Source organism: Elgaria multicarinata, chromosome 14, assembly GCF_023053635.1.
Source record: "Elgaria multicarinata webbii isolate HBS135686 ecotype San Diego chromosome 14, rElgMul1.1.pri, whole genome shotgun sequence".
Classification (NCBI taxonomy): domain Eukaryota; kingdom Metazoa; phylum Chordata; class Lepidosauria; order Squamata; family Anguidae; genus Elgaria; species Elgaria multicarinata.
In genome coordinates this window covers 27,792,559-27,813,645 of record NC_086184.1, presented here as the reverse complement: position 1 = coordinate 27,813,645, position 21,087 = coordinate 27,792,559, and the positions used below count along the sequence as shown (strand labels likewise).

At 47.1% G+C, this 21,087-nt stretch overlaps 1 protein-coding gene across 1 annotated transcript in view; it reads right to left on the bottom strand.

Annotated features, from left to right (window-relative positions):
* Positions 1-20,884, bottom strand: part of LOC134408950 (uncharacterized) — a 71,644-nt gene extending 50,760 nt beyond the window's left edge. Inside the window, exon 1 of the mRNA XM_063141469.1 lies at positions 20,377-20,884. Coding sequence (XP_062997539.1) covers positions 20,377-20,884 — 508 coding nt within the window. The remainder of the gene's footprint in view (positions 1-20,376) is intronic.
* Positions 20,885-21,087: the final 203 nt, after the last annotated feature.

Genomic DNA, 21,087 nt, shown 5'->3' with positions numbered 1-21,087 from the left:
TCCGGCTCTCTTGCATCCATTCCAAAGAATGTGTGTGGTGTGCTCTCTTCCCTTTGGGAGGTCATTGCTGTTGGCCAGGAGTTCTGGGCTCAGCGAACAGCCAATCAGCTGTGAGGGGGCGTGTGCATGGGTATCGGAGGTGTGTCGGAGTGAACCTGCCTGCCATTTTCACGACATGTTTCGGATGGGGATCAGCGTGTTTCATCACTGATTGTCATTGTTTTGTTATTTTAATACAAACCTATCTCTGTGGAGGAGCGCATATTTGTCACATGCATGCCCATTCCCTCTGGCATTCACACGTGCTGGGAAACTGACACAAGACACTCACATCAGTGAGATTTCTTTTTATTGAGGAAATCTCACGGTAACAGGCTTAACGGTTGTACACTCCAAAAACACACTGAAAGTTGAATGATGGTCAGAACACTTTAGGCTCTATACTTCAGGCAATCGCAAAGAGAATTCTTGAAAGGCTTAACAAACCAGCCCAAGAGAGCTTGTCTAAATGCAGCCACACATAGGTAACTCAAGAAACATAGTGCAAGCTTAAACAAGATCATGGGTGGGGTAAAATCCTAGGCACAGGAGCCCCATGCTTTCTGCTGAGCACTGGCAACTCCCTGCCACCTGAATCTGGCAGAGAGAAAGATCACACACTAGTCAATCTCAGCCTGCCGTACGCTGAGCTGACCCGGTAGGCATGACCACAGAGAAGGGAATATCTCCCGCACAAGAATTCCCCTGCATGCAACTTTAGCTCTGGGAGAACTCCCTGTCACCGGAGTCTGGCAGAGAAGACATCTAACAGTCCCACCTAGCCTGCCATATGCTAAGCAAAGCAGAGAAGGTACAGTCTCAGGCACAGGAACTCCCCTGCACATAACTTTAGCTCCAGGGGAGCTCTCTATCACCTGAGTCAGGTCACGCACATGCAATCCACAGCAAATGCAAGTTCAAGTCTATGAAAAGCCTCACAGTACTTTTCATGGCATAGTCAGGGCCGGTGCTACCATAGAGGCCACTCAGGCTAGAGCACCAAACTAAGAGGGGCATCAGGCACAGCGCAGCACTCATGCACGTTGGCTGTGAGCCAGCCCGGACCGAGGATTCAGCTGGGCCTGGGCAGGCAAGATTGCACCCTGCACCTGCCCAGGCGGAGCGAAGCCAGGGACGCTGGGGTGGGGCGGCTCCATGTTCGGACTTCCGGAACGTGCCCGGAGGAGAGAGAGAGAGAATGTACGGGTGAATGGGGTGCACGCATGGGGTCTTTGAGTGAATGCATGTGTTCATGTGTGTGTTTGTTTGGAGTGAGTGATGCTGAGTGTGCGTGTGTGTGCACACGTGTGTGAGTTGGGGGGATGATTTGGAGGTGATATTCCTATTAAATAATGCATTTTAGACCCATAGACGTTCCTTTCCAATTTGTTTGCTATAATTGGCATGACGCATTTCTTGCACTTTAAAATAAATTTAGCAGTTTCAAGTTTTGTTATTTTTTCCAGGAAACATCTGTTCTGAAAAATCAAAGTTGGCATTTTGGGGTGGGGGTTAGGGTTGAAAGTAGCTCACCTTGCCTAGGGGGCAAAATAGTCTGGCACCGGCCCTGGGCATAGTGCTTAGATTTCCAAAGCCCAAATAGCAGAGCGTCCATGTGCAGAATCCTTTCAAAGTCTCAAGCGCAGATCAATCCAAGCAAGAGAGATTTCAGGCCTTGCATGGAAAGATGAAACCTAGCAAAAGCTCTACAGCTTTGCTCCCCCTCTTATAAGCCTATTCAAAGCCAGTTGACAGACAGGTTCTCTGACCTGTAAAGCCCTCAGATTTGGCACCCCACTTTGCTTGTTGCCATAGTTTGCCTATATGGATGGGCCGCCCCTGGGCCCTAGCATTAGCCAAATGGAGTTGGCTTTTGTACATGGAATCGGCATGGGCGCCATCTTGTTCTCCACCCCAGGCAGCTAAATGCCTTCAGCTGGCCCTGCCTTTGGTGCATTTAGTTCAGCACTGTCTGCACAAGGGGTGAGCAATGTCTGGGCATCCAAGCGACTGGGGATGGCCACCTCCCCTGCTGCCACTGAATTTTGACAGTGTCGTGGCAAACAGCTTTAGAAAAAGAAGAAAGTAAGGTTCACAGGGAGCGTGTGCCTCATTTTGAAGCAAAATTCCACTCCCAGGAAGTTTCCAAGAATCATTGGGTCAGAGGCCTAATCTACACCAAGCAGGATATTGCACTATGAAAGTGGTATATAAAACACAGGAACCACACCAAGAAGGATATAGTGGTATGAAAGCTGTATATGGTATGTGTCAATGGGCCCATACCGCTATAAAGTAGTTGTGTGGCTCCTGCCTTTTATATGACACTTTCATACTGCTTTCATAGTGCAATATCCTGCTTGGTGTAGATTAGGCCAGAGTGCCTGTCTCTGAAAGTCTTGGGATGTTGGCTGAGTAAAGAAAAACATTGGTTGAAGAGATGAGTGGAAGAGGAAGAGGGAGCTGAAAAGAGAGGAGGAGGAAGGAGTGAGTTGGTGGAGAAAAGGGAAGGAAAGAGAAATCAGCAGCATCGTGTAGAAGAGGAGAAGGTTTAGTGAAGAGCGCGCCTCCACACAGAGAGACAAGCAGCCAAGGAAATAAAGAACAGGGATAAACAGTAAATGTATTTATTTTATTTATTATTTTTATTACATTTATATACCGCCCCACAGCCGAAGCTCTCTGGGCGGTTTACAACAATTAAAATAGTAAACATTAAATCTAACATTGCACTTCACAGAGAACTGCAGGGGCACTTCTACACGTCATTCTCAGGGTGCTTCCATCCGCCCCCAGTGCACCCCGAAAACGATTGTGTAACTTGCCTGTAAAAGAGACGAGGAAGAAGCGTCCTGGCCGCCGCCGCCGCCACCCAACTCCCTCCTCGCCGGCCGGGACGGAGAGCTCGGTGGAAGAAGGCGGGGTGGAGAGCTTCACCCCACCTTCTTCCGCCGAGTTCTCCAATCCCGGCCGGCGAGGAGGGAGTTGGGTGGCGGCGGCGGTGGCAAGGACGCTTCTTCCTCGTCTCTTTTACAGGCAAGTTACACAATCGTTTTCGGGGTGCACTGGGGCGGATGGAATCACCCTGAGAACGACGTGTGGAAGTGCCCCAGGTTAAAAAGGGAGTTGAATATAGTTGATTCATAGTTGTGTTAATTGTTTTCTTCATGTTTACTATTTTATTGTTTTACTATGTACAGCACCATGTACACTGATGATGCTATATAAATAATAATAATAATAATAATAATAATAATAATAATAATACTCTAACCTTCTTAAGCAAAGTTAATTCTGTTAAATGTTTATATCGGTTTATCTCTGGAGTGATTGCAATCTGCACCTGCTCATGCTAGATATACTGTATTATGATTTTTCATAATTATGGGCTTTCCGGGATGGGGGGGGAGAATCCCAGGCTTTCCCGCTTCTGGGATCATCTTCTAGCATGCACACGCCTGTCCATCATCCCGAAAGTGAGGAAGGACGTTCCGGTGCAGTGGTGTTTTTTCCCCCAAACTGGAGACATTTGTGTAGGAGCACAAACATGATCATGCACCAAAGTATGTTTTTTAAAAAAAATAAACCTCAAACCTTGGTGCCCAAAGACACTGAGAGCCATCCAACGGATGGTGAAAGTGATAAAAAAAAAAAAACCCGATGGGCACGGAGACCCCTCGGACAGCTCCATGCCCATTTGCTGAGGCCCTACTCTCAGGGAGGACCCGGGAGCCTGTGCCACACTGCCCATGGTCCTCAGTGTTGTCCCAGGACCATGGGAAAAGCATAATACAGTATATCCAGTCCATTTTATCCCAGAACAACTGAGAGGTTGTCCCCGGTTGACCCCAGGATCCCCTGTGCATCATTTGGATGCACAGGGATGACTTTGAGCTAACCCTGGGATATACAGCTGGTGTAGACTTGCCCCGTCATAGAAACCTAAAACATTACATATAGCCATCTAGGAAATCCAGTGGGCCAGATTAGAATCCCAGAAGGGCCAGGTTGAGCTTGCTAACCTGAGGTTCAACACTCCTGCTTTAGAAGTCAGGCATTTGAAAAATGGTGGTTGTCATGATTGTGTGTAAGATGGTAGACAGAAGAGTGGACTTGTATGAGGAATCCCAAGATGCTCCATAGATGAGGGTGAACTTCTCATTCTTCTTCCGCCTAACCTATACACAGGGCCGTTGTGAGGTGGGAGGGATGGGGAAACCCTAGTATAGGCCACCCTGAACTCCTTGGATGAAGAACAGGATATCAGTATTAAACCCTATTACCACATTTAAACAAACACATTAGAGACAATCTGCCAGGTTTCTGCATACACTTACTTGTGTCATAGGATAGGTTGCAAAGAGGAAATTGGAGGTCCTTTCTTGGAGTCCAATTTTCAACATGGTAATGCCGTTGCCTGCACAGATTCCCAGCTGTTTCCAATGCAGATCAAATGCTTGCTCCGTGTCCCCGAAATCAGCACTGACACACAGTTCTCCGTTCCAGGAAAAGCTTATAGACATTTCAATTACTGTTTTCTTTATGGCCAAGGACTGTTTGTGGAACGCAAGGCAGCTAGCCAAGACCCCGAGCTGAGCTCAGGCTTTTAAGGAACAACATGGCAGAGGGCGGCCTGCCATGTCGCATGCACTTTAGCCCAGAAACTGATGTGGTGCTTTTCCTTCAGCTACTGTACGGTACACCACAACCATGTGAATGGCCATTTCAGGAAGGCACTCTTGGCAAGTTCACACAGGTACACTCATTGCTATGATTAGGGTGACCATATGGAAAGTGGGACAGGGCTCCTGTATCTAGAAAAGGGAATTTCAGCAGGTGTCATTTATAGGCATGCAGCACCTGAAGAAATTCCCTCTTCATCACAACAGTTCAAGCTGCAGGAGCCCTGCCTGCCCTCTTATATTTCATGAGATGGTATCAGTTTTCCTATTTGAAGTAGATGCTGTATTGTGGTAGATATTAGGGCTGTGCTCCGCTTCGCTTCGGATCGAAGAAGTGATAGCGAGATGGCCTGATTCGCCTCCGACAAAGGCGGAGGTGGATCGGGTCGGAGGAGCTGCGGGTTGAGACAAAGCGGATCCTTTGCCTCGATCCGGAGCTCAGAAAAAAGGTAAGTGGGGGCTTACATGGCACTGCCGCAGTCCGTGTGGTGATGGCGGCAGAGCCAGGTAAGGGACAGGGGGGAGGGCAGCTTACCTGGCTCCATCGTGGTCCGTCGTCGTCGTCAACTGAGGCTGAGTCCTGGTCTTCCTGTTTGAGTCCTCGGCCTCAGTTGAAGCTGCTGCCAGACCACAACGGAGGCAGGTAAGTTTTGAGGGGGTAGGGGGGCCTTACCTGGCGTCGCTAGCACCGGCACAGAGCTCCGATTCGGATCTGGAGCTCCGAAGTGGAGCAGAGCGGACCATAGGCAGATCGAACAGACCCAATCCGGAAGTTGCGGATCGGGATCCGGAGCGGATCGAGGGGTCCGTGCACAGCCCTAGTAGATTTGACTCTTGATAGAGGAGTGTGCTGCGGGGGGTGGGATGAACTGAGGAGCAGGTTGCTTCCAAAGCTCTATGAGATAACTGCAGGATGTCTCCAGGACCCAGCGTTTCTCTGTGGGTTATTCCCATGCTGGGAGGAAAAGCTGGCATCTCCCTCCCACAATGTGTTCCCTGGTATCCGAACCGTTGTCATCCAAACTTGTAAGTCTGGAAAGTAGGAGAGGGTTTGGCAAAGGAGTTAGAGGACCTGGCGCTTCTGGGCTGAAAGCTTTTGGGCTGAAAACCCTGTCGCTTTTGGATCGAATGGATGTGGTGCTGCAAGGGAAGGAAAGAGAGGAAAAGGAGAAGAAGACAAGGATGCTGCACTTGTTTGTATCCTAGCAACCAACAGGACCAGCCCTACCTATAGACACCATGAGGCAGATCCTGGGAGGTGGCAGTGAAGTGTTGGAGGAGAAACCTGTGGGGCATGTGGCCTGCCGTGTGCCCAATAGGTTAGCTTGTTGCCTTCCTCTGTGGTAGAGGACACTGCTCCATCATCAGTGTCAGGGATCAGCACAGTTGGCTACTTGCCGAGGGCCGACATCCAGCAGAGGGCCCACAGACAAGAGCCCCTGGCCGCCTCTTTCTCTTTACCCTTTCAACCTGCTTGTTCACCTGCCTCTCGGTTTCTCCCCAGAAATGGTATGTTGGAGTAGCAGGAGATGCCACTGCCTATTCGCTCACTGGCTCCCTGCCTGTCAAGCAAGGAAATGGTAGCAATGATGAAGAAGAGAAGCAGCAGTGTGGTGTAGTGGCTAAGGTGTTGCACTGGAAGTCAGGAGATCTGGGTTCTAGTCCCAACTTGGCCATGGAAACCCACTGGGTGACTTTGGGCCAGTCATAGACTCTCAGCCCAATCTACCTCACAGGGTTGCTGTTGTGAGGATAAAATGGAGAGGAGGATTATGCACGCTACCTTGGGTTCCTCCCGTATGTACCTGCCCGGACCCTAAGGTCAAAGGAAGTGAGGCAGGTGGCTACCAGGAGGAGGGCCTTCTCTGCTGTGGCACCCCGGCTGTGGAATGAGCTCCCTAAGGAGGTTCGCTTGGCACCTACATTATATGTTTTTAGACGCCAGGTGAAGACCTTTTTATTCTCCCAGCATTTTAAGTCTATAAATAATTTTTAACTTGGTGTTTAAAATTTGTAATTTTGCGTTGCTGCTGTTTTTATCTGGTTGAGCTTTTATATTGTATTTTATATTATGGCTTTATACCGTTGTTTTATACTTTGAATGTTTTTAATTTTTGTGAACTGCCCAGAGAGCTCCGGCTATTGGGCGGTATAGAAATGTAATAAATAAATAAATAAATAAATTCCTTGGAGGAGAAAGGCGGGATATAAATGTAATAATAGTAATAATAACAGCAGCAGACAACAACAATGCTGATGAGAAGGTAGATGCAATGAAGGAGAAGGACCATTGAAGGTGCCGTGTCCAAGGCTCCTCCAAAACCTGGAGACAGCATTGGTCAGCATTAAAGACAAATTCGATAACCAGCCCAGTCAACGTTCATACATTGTATGGGAAGGAGCAGTGTCGTGTTTTTCAAGTCAGGCAGCAAAATGTCTTGGGCTGGCCCTAAAACTAGAAAGCTGCCTTTTACCAGGTCAGACCTCAACCAGTATCGGCCAGTCTGACTTGCAGCAGCTCTCCAGAATCCCGGGATCAGGCCTTCCACGTGACCCGATCCTTTCTGAAACAATGACGACAACCTGGAAATGCCAAGAGTTGAACATGGGCTCTTCTTCTTTAGGGCAGATTGGAGGGCAGATTTTGGTAAAGCACTACAATTGCCAGATGCCGAGATGAAAAGTAGGGGAGGTGATCACCATGATGTCCTCTTCGTGGGCACCCAGAGACATCTAGACAGCCATTGCTAGAGGCAGACTTTTGCGGAACTAGCAGATTAATAATTCTCACATTCTTAGGATACAGCCTTTTGAATCAGCCAGTGATATATGCCATTTCTATCACTGTGGCTGGGTTGTTGAACCTCTTCTCTTTCCTTTTCCGCCTTCCTTTCTTTGGTTGTTTTAACATCCTTGCATTGTGGAATATTCCAGGCAGCTCATAATCAGGTTGGAGTGTTTTATTTTTAGTCTGTTGCCAAGCCAATGTCTCAAAATGAGACTCCCAGTGGACCTATGGGGTTGGGATAGGAATAAAGAGACGATCATTTGGAACAGACCTTCGCTCCCGTAGCAATTGCTACAACAGCATTCGACATATTTACAACAAGCTGCCAAAGAGGGAACTGCTCTCAGAATGACTCCAGTGTCACAAATTGCGCAATGCATGTCCGTAAGCAAATATGAGACATTTTGCAAGGAGCATGCCATGTCTTCCTCATCATCGTGGACACTTTGATGCAGAGTCAGGTTTAGATGGACAAGAAATTCATACATTCCCCCTCTCCTTGGTGGGGCAGGGGAAGCAATGGGTCTGACAGCAATTAATATAAAATTTGGAATGTGGTGACAAAATTGGTAAGTGTTGTTTATGGTAATTAGATTAAGGCCTCCATCCCAGCCATATGGTGCGGTGGCATAGTGGAGCTAGGATCTCAGGGACAAACCACTGGGGTGTTTTGATTAGCAGGGATGATGATGTCAGAACTCTAAAGGAGCTATTCAATGTGTGATGCACATAGTGGCTCCCATGTGAATGGGGTGGTGAATCTAGTCAGAACTATAAGGAGCTATTCAATGTGTGATGCACCTGACTTTAATAGCTCCTGTAGAGCTATAACTGAACGGGTGGTTCATTTGTCCGGCGAGGTGATGTTTGCCCTGTCCTGGACAGGGTTGCACTCTCCCTAAAGGATCAGGTCCGTAGTTTGGGGGTGCTCTTCGATCCAGAACTGTCACTTGAGGCACAGGTGAACTCAGTGGCAAAGAGCACCTTTTATCAGCTTAGGCTGATATACCAACTGCGCCCTTATCTGGACAGTGATAGCCTAGCTACAGTTATCCATACTCTGATAACCTCTCGTTTGGATTACTGCAATGCGTTATACGTGGGGCTGCCTTTGAAAACGGTCCGGAAGCTTCAGCTGGTACAAAACAGGGCAGCCCGTTTACTAACAGGAACATTACGCCAGTCCTTTTACAACTTCATTGGCTGCCAGTCCAGGTCCGGGCCCGATTCAAAGTGCTGGTATTGACATTTAAAGCCCTAAACGGTTTGGGGCCAGGTTATTTGAAGGAACGCCTCCTCCCATATGTACCTGCCCGGACCTTAAGATCATCTACAGGGGCCCTTCTCCGTGAGCCCCTGCCAATGGAAGTGAGGCTGGTGGCTACTAGGAGGAGGGCTTTCTCCGCTGTGGCACCCCGGTTGTGGAACGAGCTCCCCAGAGAGGTCCGCCTGGCGCCTACACTGTACTCCTTTCGTCACCAGCTGAAGACCTTTTTATTCACTCAGTATTTTAACACTTAATTTTAACTCAAATTTAAATTATACTGTTTTAACTCTGTATTTCAACCTTATATCAATTGTGCTGCGTGGTTTTATCCTGGTTGTGCTTTTTATATTGTATTTTGTATTTGTATTTTTAACTTGTTGGTTGTTTTATGATGGTTTTAATTTTTGTGAAGCGCCCAGAGAGCTTCGGCTATTGGGTGGTATAAAAATGTAATAAATAAATAAATAAATAAATAAATAAAATAAATAAATAAATAAATAAATAAATAAATAAATAAATAAATCTGAAACCCAGAGTGGATTCAGTAATCCATTGACCAGTCTCCACTGGACATGTCCATCCATAGTTAGCACCTGGACAGCAGAACTAGCCCTAGCGGCACACATGAATCATCTATAGTCTTCTGACGCAGAGTTGCATAATGATTGCAGATGCTAATTTATATGGCTAGAATCACACACACACACACACACACACACACACACACACACAGAGGGCCAAAAATGCACAGGGATTTGCATAATTTTTCAATATGCACATGAGTGCAAACTTAGAATAATGCCTATCATTTAAATAGAAATCGAATATGTTATTCTCATGGGGAAAACTGTAACCAGCTTACCTGCCTGCCTGCTCAGTCTTCTGTCCAGGTGCTAACCGTGGATGGGCAACTTCAAGCCTCCTGCACTTTTTATGTTTTTCTATCTTAAAGCAAGCTTTGAGCTGGATATCCCTCCAGTCCTCAGAAGACTGTGACTGTTCTTCAAACAGGCAATGGTCCTTGGTAAAGTAGGACACATGGCCACCCAAGAGTCATGGAAGAGATATTGAGTGCCCAACAATGTCATCAGCAGAGATTGAGGCAGGATCTACACTACTGGTTTAAAACGGTTTATAACAGTAGTGACAACGGTTGTGGCCCAGGACACACTCCATAGAAAGTTTTCAAAATGTTTTCAAAGTGCCATATCCTGCTTGGTGTGGATCTGGCCTGAATATCACAGGAGGGCTTGGAGTGTTAGGCATAGCTAGACGAGGGCTTATCCCAGGGGTTGCCCTGGGATCATCCCTGTGTGTCCACGTGACGCACAGGGGATCCCGGGAGCAGGGAGGGATGATCCCTCCATTTCCCTGGGATTTTGCCCTACCCTTGCAGCCTGGTTTTTCTGTGGTCCCGTCTGATCCTGAGACCGTGGAACTTGGGGCCAGGCATGGCAGTTTGTCCCAGCTCCTCGCGGCTACTTGTGACGAGCCGGGAACCACGCACGGGCCACAGAGCTCCTCAGGAGCTCTACACCCATAGCGGGGTGGGGTGGGGTAGCGGGGAAATTATATATTTTTAAAAACCAACAAACCAACAAACCTTTGAGCACACAAGCACTCGTGGACTTCTTCTGTTTTTGTTTTTGTTTTTAAAAAAATATGGCGGGTGCGACGTCCTCTCCCTCCGAGGTCGTCGTGCGCCATGTGTAAACAGAGGGGGAGATCTCACAATAAAAATATAGTGAGATTCTCAGCCCTCCATTGCGCTAGACCAGATAGGTCTAGTTGAGGCCTTAGTGATAGGAAGAAAGATTATTCCCGACGATTTTGAAAATAGGTCAGTTTATTGATCCCAGTTCCCCATCCAGCCAAGGGGAGTTCACCCATTACCACCCATTCAATACTTCCGGGACAGCCACCTTTGTTGGTTTTTGCTTGCCCGGTTGAACTCCTAGAGCCGAGAGTAACAAAGCACACAACAACCTATGATTTCAGTTATTCCATGTGATTTCCTGTTCTTTTCCCTACAAGAAATGTCCAGGAGTCTTCCAGATGTTTTGGGAAAGTCTTGGATCCACGTCAGGGGATTTTTCGCCTTGAAAATTATCTCTCCCACAGGACATTTTCAAAGGCTCTGCAGGCCCAGCCCTTTGTGTAAACAAATACTTCCTGAGAGAGAGGCAGGTCTTGCTGGGCAAGCCAGCCCTGCTGAAAATTATATCAGTTATATTATTAGACTATCACACATAGGCAAAGCATCAGGTTCAGGTAGCCCACTGGGGGGAAAGTGTTTTGCTTTTTTTAAATGGAGCTCTCAAGGTCTCTGCAACCAATTATTAAGATTATTTGGCATGTTCACTCCTGCATTCCACCAAAGGCAACTCTTTAGAACTCTGTGCTCCTGCCCAATTTCTCTCTTTTGCAGAAATCCTGATAAAAACCCACACCTACGTGTCTCTCCTTTAAGATCACACTTCAGACAAGAGATAGGACAGGGTTAGTTTGAATGGCAGCTGGCCAGACAGATTAACATCAACCAATTAAATCAGAGTCTTTAAAATTACAGTCAACCTTCCCAAGATTGGCGGGTTCCCATGTAATGATAAGGAGCAGAGTTCTCCTAGACATGAACAGGACAAAAACCAAGCCTCCATTTCATTCCATTGGATTCCTTTTGCAGAGATGGCAAAACTTACAGCGATAATGAGAGAAAGGTCAACAACTATGTTTATGCTGGAATGGAAACCTTTGATAGAACATCTGAAAGAGGCAGAGAAATGATGTGTTTGTTTGTGGATTTTAGTATTAAGATGGGGAAAGAAGGAGGAATTAGAGAGAAATGAAGTACAACTCTGTGAATCCAATGGATGAGACTAAGGCCATAGCTAGACCTAAGGTTTATCCCTGGATCAACCAGAGGTCAAACCTGTTCATCTAGGTGACACACAGGGGATCCAGTGCTCAGGCAGGGGCAAACCCGGGATGATCCCAGGATAGGGTGACCATATTTTGGAAACCAAAAAGGAGGACAACATGGTCGCCCCCAAGGGGGCATGTCCAGTACCAAGGGGTTGTGCCCACCCAAACATAGCCTTGGTCACATGTCTGATTTTACAGCACACATTTAATAGGGTGACCATATTTGGGAAACCAAAAAAGAGGACTCCTAGTGTGTGTGTGGGGAAGCAGCTTTCTGAGTCCTGCAGAAAATACGTTATTCCCCCGCCACCTTAAAGAACCCGATTGGAGTGGAGGAGGGGAAAGGATTTCATTCTGCACCACCACCATCCACTCCAATGGGGGCCTTTTCTATAATGTCCACGAGTGACCCACTTTCCCCTTTAAGACCTCAATTGGAGCTCGGGGTGGGGGAATGATGTGCCTCAAGAAAGCATGTCATTCCCTCCTGCCATGCTAATGGAAGCCTTAAAGGGGAAGGTGTGTCATTCCAGGACATTATTGAAAATTATAGAAAATCCCCCCTGACACCATGGAAAGAACAAAAACCAGGACAAATCCGGGGAAATCCTGACAGTTGGTCACCCTATCCCAGGATAAACCTTAGGTCTAGCTGTGGCCTCAGATAAATCATAAGAAAGAACTGAATTTGATTGACATATAAATGGTAATTAAGAAATTAGTGGGCATTTTTTTGGCATGAAGAGGGCTAAAAATGTACTTTAACCTTACCCTTAAATGTTTTGATTGTAATTGGTTCATGTATAACTTTGTTTGTATGTATTATATGTGATGTCTGTGTTGGTGTTGCTTAAAAAAAGAAGAGAAAAAGAGAAAAAGAAAGACACCTTTTTATCAGGGGTGTTCTCTCTGGGTTGTTGTTCTGGTAGGAGGATTCTTGGAACATTTCCCACTTCTTTCCAGTTAGCAGGCTCAGCTCTAGATTTATTTAGTCTGATGATTCACCCAGAGGCAGCTCATAGGGAGGGGCCATAGCTCAGTGTGCTAGAGCACTTGCATTGCATGCAAAAGGCCCCAGGTTCTCTGGGTAGGGTGAGGAAAGGAATCCCACCTGAAACCCTGGAGAGACGCTGCTGCCAGTCAGTGTTGCCAGTACTGGGTTAGATGCACCCAGGGACTGACTCAGTATAAGGCATTTTCCGATGTTCCTATTTCATAAAATATAGCTAACAGAATAGATTGGAAGCTGAATTCTGCCTAGTTCAGGGATGGGCGAATATGTCAGTTTCTCTTTCTCTCATATTTGATTCCCCCCTCCTTTTTTCTTTTTTTTAAAGTTCACGTTCTTTCTCACCCGAATATGAAGAACTTTGTGAATGTTGGCCAATTCTGATCAAAAATTGATTTGAAACTAAATTCTCATCCTTCCGCACCAGCCAAATTCAACCAGTTCAGCTATTCCCAGCATGAAATGGGCCATGTTCTGCCTGCCTGCCCTGTGGTTGTTAAAGACGAGGAGCCTGTTAGAAAGAAGAGGTGGTGACACAGGGATTCTTAATCACCCACATGTTTAGTTTTTTAACGGTTTTTAATGCTTTATGTGTGTATGTTCTGTGTTTTAGTGTTTTAGAATTTTAAATTTTGTATACTTGTTTTTATCTTAATTTTAGAATTTCTGTAAACCGCCCAGAGAGCCCTGTCTATGGGGGCGGTATATAAATGTAATAAATAAATAAAATAAATAAATTCAAGACCAGACTTTTAAGGGCTAAGCAGTCAAAGCCTTGGGCCTGGATGGACAAATCTGTCAGTTCTGATTTCTCCCACCTTCCAAAGTCATTTTTGTCCAGAATAAGGGGGAGTTTGCAAATGTGGGTACATTCTTATGAAAACCAAACTGAAAGAAAATCCCCACACATTCTTATCCTAGCTCAATAGCTAAAAACCATCAATGGTTTTTTGAGTGTATGCTTTCAGTTTTGGTCTGGGCATTCCATGTCTTTGCCATTCTAGTAGCGTAGTGTTCCTAAATAACACCGCTATTCTATTTCCCTGGGTTTTTCCCCTCTGGTATGGATCTTTGCAGTGCAGTGACATCTCAAGTCCAGGGTTTCTTGTTTTCAAACTAGGATGAAATTAGTTTTAATTTAGCATCCATCACTGTTTCCTGTCATCTTGGAAACTGCCAATGGTCCACAGATCAAAATGTTAGACTCTTTGGGTTGGATCCAGAGTAGGAATGGACACAGCTGTCCATTTTGGTTTCTCTCCATTTTTCATTTTTTCTAATCTCTTAAGTACTTTGAGAGGTGGTTTTTTTTTTCAATTTTACATTGAGATCATCTTGAACTTTGAGGGCTTCTATTAAAAGTTTGCATGAAAATGTCTACACTTTTTTTGTCCATTTCTCCTAATACATGCATAGTTGTATGCATATTTTGCTGAATATACACAATTTTGCCAGCAATTTTCCAAATAAAATGTATGTTGAATGTTATTTTCACTAATATACACACGTTTGTACACATTTTGGAGAAATCCATTGCAAAATTCTGTGAAGGGTGGATTTCAAAGGTTAACTGGGTTTCAGTTTGCATGTTGGTTTGAAAGTGTGAAATTAGTTAACTTCTCATTAGGAAGCCAAACAAATAAATGTCTTCCCTATCCCTAATCCCAACCTAAGCTATTTGAATTTAGGTCCTTGAAATCAATCAGAGAAGTTCATCATGACTTAAATCCCACTGCTTTCAATGGGAACTAAGTTCAACTAATGGAGAATCCAATCCTATAGCTCCTAAACAGTATCTGTGAGGCCATAAAACTGTTCGGTTTACTGGCTCCGAGGTTAGAGACAGGGTTCTGACCTTTAAGCCAGTAAGCAGCACTCCCTATGCACTCCCCCTCCCCCTCCTAGCTGGCATGGAGAGAACCATGCTGGCTACTCTCTCCACACTCAGAAACCTGAGCGCAGAGATGGGGGGAAGAGGGTGGTCCCTGGAGCAGGGAAGAGAGGAGACCAGGGCAGCTGCTCTATGCAGCTTCCTATGCTTGCTCCAGCCTTCTTCCCTCCTGCTTCAAAGTGCCATGGCTAGACAGGCGAAATTGCCCCTCTAGCAAAAATGGAGAATGGCCAGAGCACAGAGGCAAGGATCACTTCTGTGCTCCATCTGTTCAGCATTAGGATATTCAGCAGCCTACAGCTTTGGAGGCTACTGACTATCATCATAGGATTGTGCCTTTAGTCTGGGCACAATTGGCTGCCATGGAATCCATGTCACTCTCCTCACTACTTGCTCTGATACCACATTAGAAGTGAAAGTAATTCACCCTGCATACCGAGAAATCCTCTCCAAATCATCACCCTCTGTCAATTTTGACCACAGATATTCTCTGGACTTGCATGCATATATCTATCAAACGTTGGGTGGATATTTGATCTTCAGCATTTGACATGCAAATATTCTTTAGTAGCAGTTACCATTGGACAATGTTGGACAGCTGGCTTACAATAGTAATTAGAATTTGTCAGGGCCTGAGTTGTAGCCGTCAGTGTTAGACTCTATTTGACAGATGTCATGTAACACCAGCCAACATTTAATAGTAATTGCCAACAGCTGGCATGCCAGAGCAATCTGAATTGGATGGGACCTGGCATGTAACAGCCAGCATTGATAATATTTGGCACAAGACCTGCAGTAGCAATCAGTAACTCACAGCTGATTTGTCACAGAATGTAGTCAATGTTACCTTCACTTCATTCATCCAATGCAAATTGGTGTGTTTTGGATGTTGCGGCCAAATTTCAGCTCCAGCATGCGGCAAATTCTGAGTTCAAATTTCAGAACTACATGTAAAAATTTGAGAATTCACCCACTCTTGGAATTTCGAGACATTTCGAGTCTATTTCTGAAAGCACACTAAATAACCCAAATGCTGGCTAGTTCTTCAATCCCAGATGCATGTTAGGAGCTGTGGTTAACCAGTAGGAATGGAAACAAGTGGGACTTTTTCGATGGAATTGTATTATTATGACAGGGGAGGTCGCAAACGCCCAGCTGAGTCCAGAAATCCGACGGACTCCCCTGTGTCCGGCCCCTGGACTCAGTCAGGCACCTGTGGCACATTTGTGGACATGCTCTGAGCACCCATAAGACTCAAGGAGCACTCAGCAGACACCCGCCCTCGTCCAGAGCCTCCACTGTGCACCACAATGGACGCTCCAGAAATTACATAATTTCCCATTGCATAAATAGGGGGAAATGCATAATTTCCAGAGCAAGGGCAGTACAGCTGCCGAGCGCCCATCGGTCCTCACTGAGCCTCAAAAGAAGCTCACATGGCCCAACGAGCAGGAGCAGGCAGCAGCGGCAGGGTGAGAATCCAACAAATTGGAGCGGGTGAGTTTGCCCGTTCCTAGTTGTTACCCCACATCTTTAGGAGCCTTAGAAGCTGCCTTTTCCTGAGTCAGAACATTGGGTCCATCTAACCCAGTGGTTCCCAAAGTGGGCGGTACTGCACCCTTGGGGGCGGTGGGATTGCACAGGGGGGCACTAAGAGGCAAGGGGACAGCAGGGGGGTGCTCGAGGTGTTTTTTTCCGAGAAGCGCCTCTCCAGCAGGTCTTTAAACCCAGGGACATTTTTATGGGAGAAGGTAGTTTGGTCCCAAGCCATACAGGGGAAGAATCCACACATGTATTAATACCATTTAAGAAGAGTCCTTTTAACGGTGAATTGAAATATTTCAAAAGCACCAAAACGCTAATGAAGAGACATACCCTGCTCGGTGTGCCCTGCCACGCCGGCTGCAAAACAGAGGCGTTTGCTCTCTTTTCCCTCCCTCCCTTGGCAAGCCTGTGACAAGTGCTTCGGAGTTTGAATAAATATTCAATTCATTGTTACTGTTTTGAATTTTGTTGTTATTATCTTCCTTAGTGGGTCGTTGAAAACTGCTATTCTGAATAATGATTTTTATAGTGTAGGGTAGGGGGCACTGGGCATGAGTTTGTGGAACCAAGGGGGCGGTGACCTGAAAAAGTTTGGGAACCACTGATCTAACCCAATATGATCAACACTGACTGTAGCAATGGGACTCCAAGGTCTCAGGCACGAGTTCTATCCACCCTACTGGGATTGAACCCAGGACCTTTTGCATGCAGAGTGGGGGCTCTACCACTGAGCGACGGCCCCTCGCAGGGTATTCCAGCCTGCGCCTCTCAAGCACCACCTCCCCCCACCTCCTCGGCACCCTTTGCCTAGTGCTTGTTTATAGCCACACGTTCCTCTACCAATGCCACCCTGGGCCAGCCCTCACAAGGACGGCCAGCCCACCATTTGCTCTCAGGCTGGCTGTGCCTTTTCTCTTTCCCAGGGCAACAAGAAGTTATGAGGACGGGGGTGGTAATGCAATGGTTTAGAGGCAGGCTGAGCCAACCAGCTACATACCAGGTACCTCGGGAACCCTTCCCTGGAGGCAGGGCAAGGTTAGCATCTGGCACCCTTCAGCCCTTCCAGGGCCCACTGCTCTGGGCAGCTGGGTGCAAGCCACCCACAATTTTGATTTCCCACAATGCCCGCCAAAGTAGTGACACTCCAGGGCATTGTGGGAAATTAAATGCCAGTCCCCATTGGGCCAGTAGCCCACTGCTGCCGTGACTACCACAACAGATAATGCCACCTGGGAGAGGGGGCACCATCAGATGGCACTTTGTCAAAAACTCCTCAAACCTGGAGACCAGCAGCAGCAGCTAGGCAGGGCCGGCCCTACTGTTAGGGAAAATGAGGTGGCCATCCCAGGATGCTGGGGTGAAAGCAGTGGGTGATAGAAGGGCAGAGCTGTGTGTGTGCTACATGGGGTGCCCTGCATCCCCCGAGCAAGCCGCTGCTCTCAGGTGCAGTGGAGGATGCTGCCTTGTCACCAGTGCCGAAGAAAGACCACCAGTCTGATCGGCTGTGGTCGTGGGCCGGCTTCATGGCTACGGAGGCCGGTGGGGTGGCTGAGTCCTGTGAAAGAAGGAGGAAAGCAGCCGCTCTGGAAATAAAACTTCAAGCGTGACATCTGTTAACTTTTTCAGTGGTTTTCCTTTTGCACTTTTATCTCCCTAATATGGCATCGCCATTACCCTTCGAAGAGAGGAGGGCAAAGTTTTCTGTTACTGGACAGGATCCTTTGGGGCGCGTCCCACTGCATCTGTCCCCTACACAAAACGGACCAGAGAACACCGCCTCGCTTCTACATTCCTTCCCACCTCTGCGGCACAAGCTGTAGCCACCCTGCTCCACAGATGCCTTGCATCCTGGCTATTTTTTGGACACAAGAAGCTCCTTTAAGGAGTTGAGCCTCCCATGGTGGTTTTCATTCCACGTTGCTTGTGGTTCTCAGCAGACAGGAGGAGCCCTGTGTGCCGACAGTTCTGAAATCTTGTCTTGTTCCCTCTCAGCTGAAGGTGGTCCATCATCCCTGCAGAGTGAGGTGGTGGGTGGGATTTAAAGGGGTGGTTCGTTATGGTTGCAAGAGCCTGCTCAATGAAGCCAAAATGCCTTGGAGACAGCCAGTCTGGTGTAGTGGCTAGCACTCAGAATAGCACTCTTCAAATACTTGGAAGGTTGTCACACAGATGAAGGCCAGGATCTCTTCTCGAGCCTCCCAGAGTGCAGGACACAGAATCATGGGCTCAAGTTACAGGAAGACAGATTCCAGCTGGACATCAGGAAAAACTTCCTGTTAGAGCAGGATGACAATGAAACCAGTCACTTGGGAGGTCGGGAGCTCTCCCACACTAGAGGCATTCAAGAGGAAGCTGGACAGCCATCTCTCAGGAATGCTTTAATGTAGATTCCTGCATTGAGCAGGGGGTTGGACTCGATGGCCTTGTAGGCCCCTTCCATCTCTACTGTTCTATGATTCTATATCATTGTAGGGCTGGCAAGACCCAAGTTCAAATCCTGGCTTTGCCCATGAAGCTCACTGGGTGACCTTGGGCCAATATCTCTCTCTCTCTCTCTCTCTTTCATCTTTACCTGCCTCATAGGGTTGTTGTGAAGATAAAATGAGTAGGGGCAGAATCATGTACACCATGGCCAGGGGTCCTCTTTTCATTCTGAGGACCAAATTCAGTTTCAGAAAAGCTTTCAGGGGTCACATTTCCAGTGGTGGGCAGGGCCCTAGGCAAAAAGCTGTGTGGTCAAAAAATACTCCCACACGCACACATAAACTGAATATTTAGCTTAAATCTTTTCTTGTCAATCCCTAAGCCTTAGGAAAGGCACTTCAACCTTTTAAAATGTGGGAAAGGGGTGTGGCCAGGGAAGGGGCGTGGTCATGTGAATAACTCCAGGGGGCCGAGTTTGGAATCAAGGTGAAATTGCCCACCCCTGCTGTAGGCTATCCTGAGCTTGTTGCAGGAAGGGCAAATTAAGCGTGGAATAAATGGAGATCGAAGGCAGATGGCATAAAAACCAAATCCTTCAGGAAAATAAGGTATAGAAAATATGGGTTCTTCTCCTGCAATGAGGAGCGATTATTGCATGGGATGCTCAGTTTTTGTCTCCTTATTGCTTTTGTCCCAGTATTGTTTCTGGCTAGACAGTCTGGGATAGTGTTTTAAGAACCTGAAAAACCTGTTTCACCAAAGAGGATAGGCTAAAAGAAAGGCATGCACACTCAAAGAGGTTTTGTGAACTGCCCAGAGAGCTTCTGCTATTGGGCAGTATAAAAATGTTATAAATAAATAAAGATGTTCTATTCAATCAGCTTCAGCCTCATGAAAAATTCACTCTTCCTATGACAGGTTTCTTCCAGTGGCTTTGGTCTTCTGTTATATCAGAGCAGTATGGAATATTGCAAAAGACCCAGGGATCAGGGCCCAAGGAAGGTCAAGATCTCAGCCTTTTGGAGAGGTCAGAGGAAAGGAGGTTCAGGTGAATCCTATGGCTGAACTGCCACAGGCAAATGTGTGTGGGGGGGGGCAGTTCCTCCAGTTAGGGCAGGGGTGGACAACCTGCAGGCCTGTAGGCCAAACCTGGCCCTCCCGAGATTCCAGTCTGGCCCACGGAGGTCCCCAGATGGCCACACCCCCTTCCACTGTTCCCACCCCTTTCACCCAACACCCAATTTTTGATTGTTTCCCAGCTTTTGCACACATTTTTCCCATTCTAAAAAGTTGGGATCCCTCTTCAAAGGCTTAATACCGGCAGCAAGTGGTTTAAGCTAATATGGGCTGGCATTTGGGGTCACAGCCTTGTTGCCTTTGGTTCTGCCCATCTCTGGCAATGCAGCCTGAGAATTCATCCAAAATTGAATTCAGCTCAGATAGGTTCCCTGCCTCTTATTTAGGGTCTGACCATTTCCACTCATACTGGGGAAGCCACACGACCGAGATCTCCCAACCATCAACACTCACCAGCCAACTTTGAAAGATGCAAGCCGGTAGGTACAAAACGTGCCCCCGAAAGGTAACTACAGAAAGCTGGGGTCAAGAATGTTTTATTTATGAATCTCCAGCTCCTGGTTACAGATAACAGGAATCGAAATTCAGGCAAGAGTTACTGTATCTTGTGCAGTCAAATAAATAGATCGCAACTGGTGGCAGAAGTAGAGTTGCCAAGGGGAACCCCATGTTCAGGGCTCCACGGTGGGAACAGTTTGTCTAGGGTTTAGGAGGGTCTTAAGCCACCCCGACCAAACTCAGGAATCAGGAGCAGGTTGCCATCCGAACCCTGGAAAGAAGTGTTGGCGTTCTGGGACAACTTGTCGGCAACCAATGAATGCAATGGTGGCTTAGGTTTACGGGGAGGTTCAAAATTGGACAGGGCCTGCTTGAATCCGGCGGCGTATTTCTGGAGGTCGTTGTTCAGCCAGTTCGCCACGCTGGCTTCCTCGGAGGAGCCTTGCTTGAAAAGGCAGACCGTGTTGATGGCATTGTTCCGTTCATTGTCCTTGATGACAATGACGTCTTTCTCTTCCAGGTTCTCCAAGGCCAGGTCAAAGTCGTTGGAGGAAACCGAAACGATACTGGACTGGCTCGTGGTTTTCTTGGCTTTATTCTGATCCCTCTCCTTCGGGTTCAGGGTGGAGACGTCGATAAAGCAAACCACTTCACAGTCCTTGTCTTTGGGGACGTCGTGCTTGTACAAGTCGACGCGGCACAGGCCCGCTTGGCTGTTTAACCAATCAATTTCCTGAGCCATCTTTGTGACTTGGAAGTGGAACAATGAATGCCCGGATGCCTAGAAATGTTCTTCTTTCAGTTGACTGGCCTGGGTGATTCTGCCAGACTTAAAAGGCTGCCTCCTGTCTCTGCTTTCTCTGCTGCTCTGAGCAAAGGGCCAATTGTTTCTTTGGCTGGACACATGGTCTCTACAGCAGCAGTGACATCACAAACCCTGAGTGT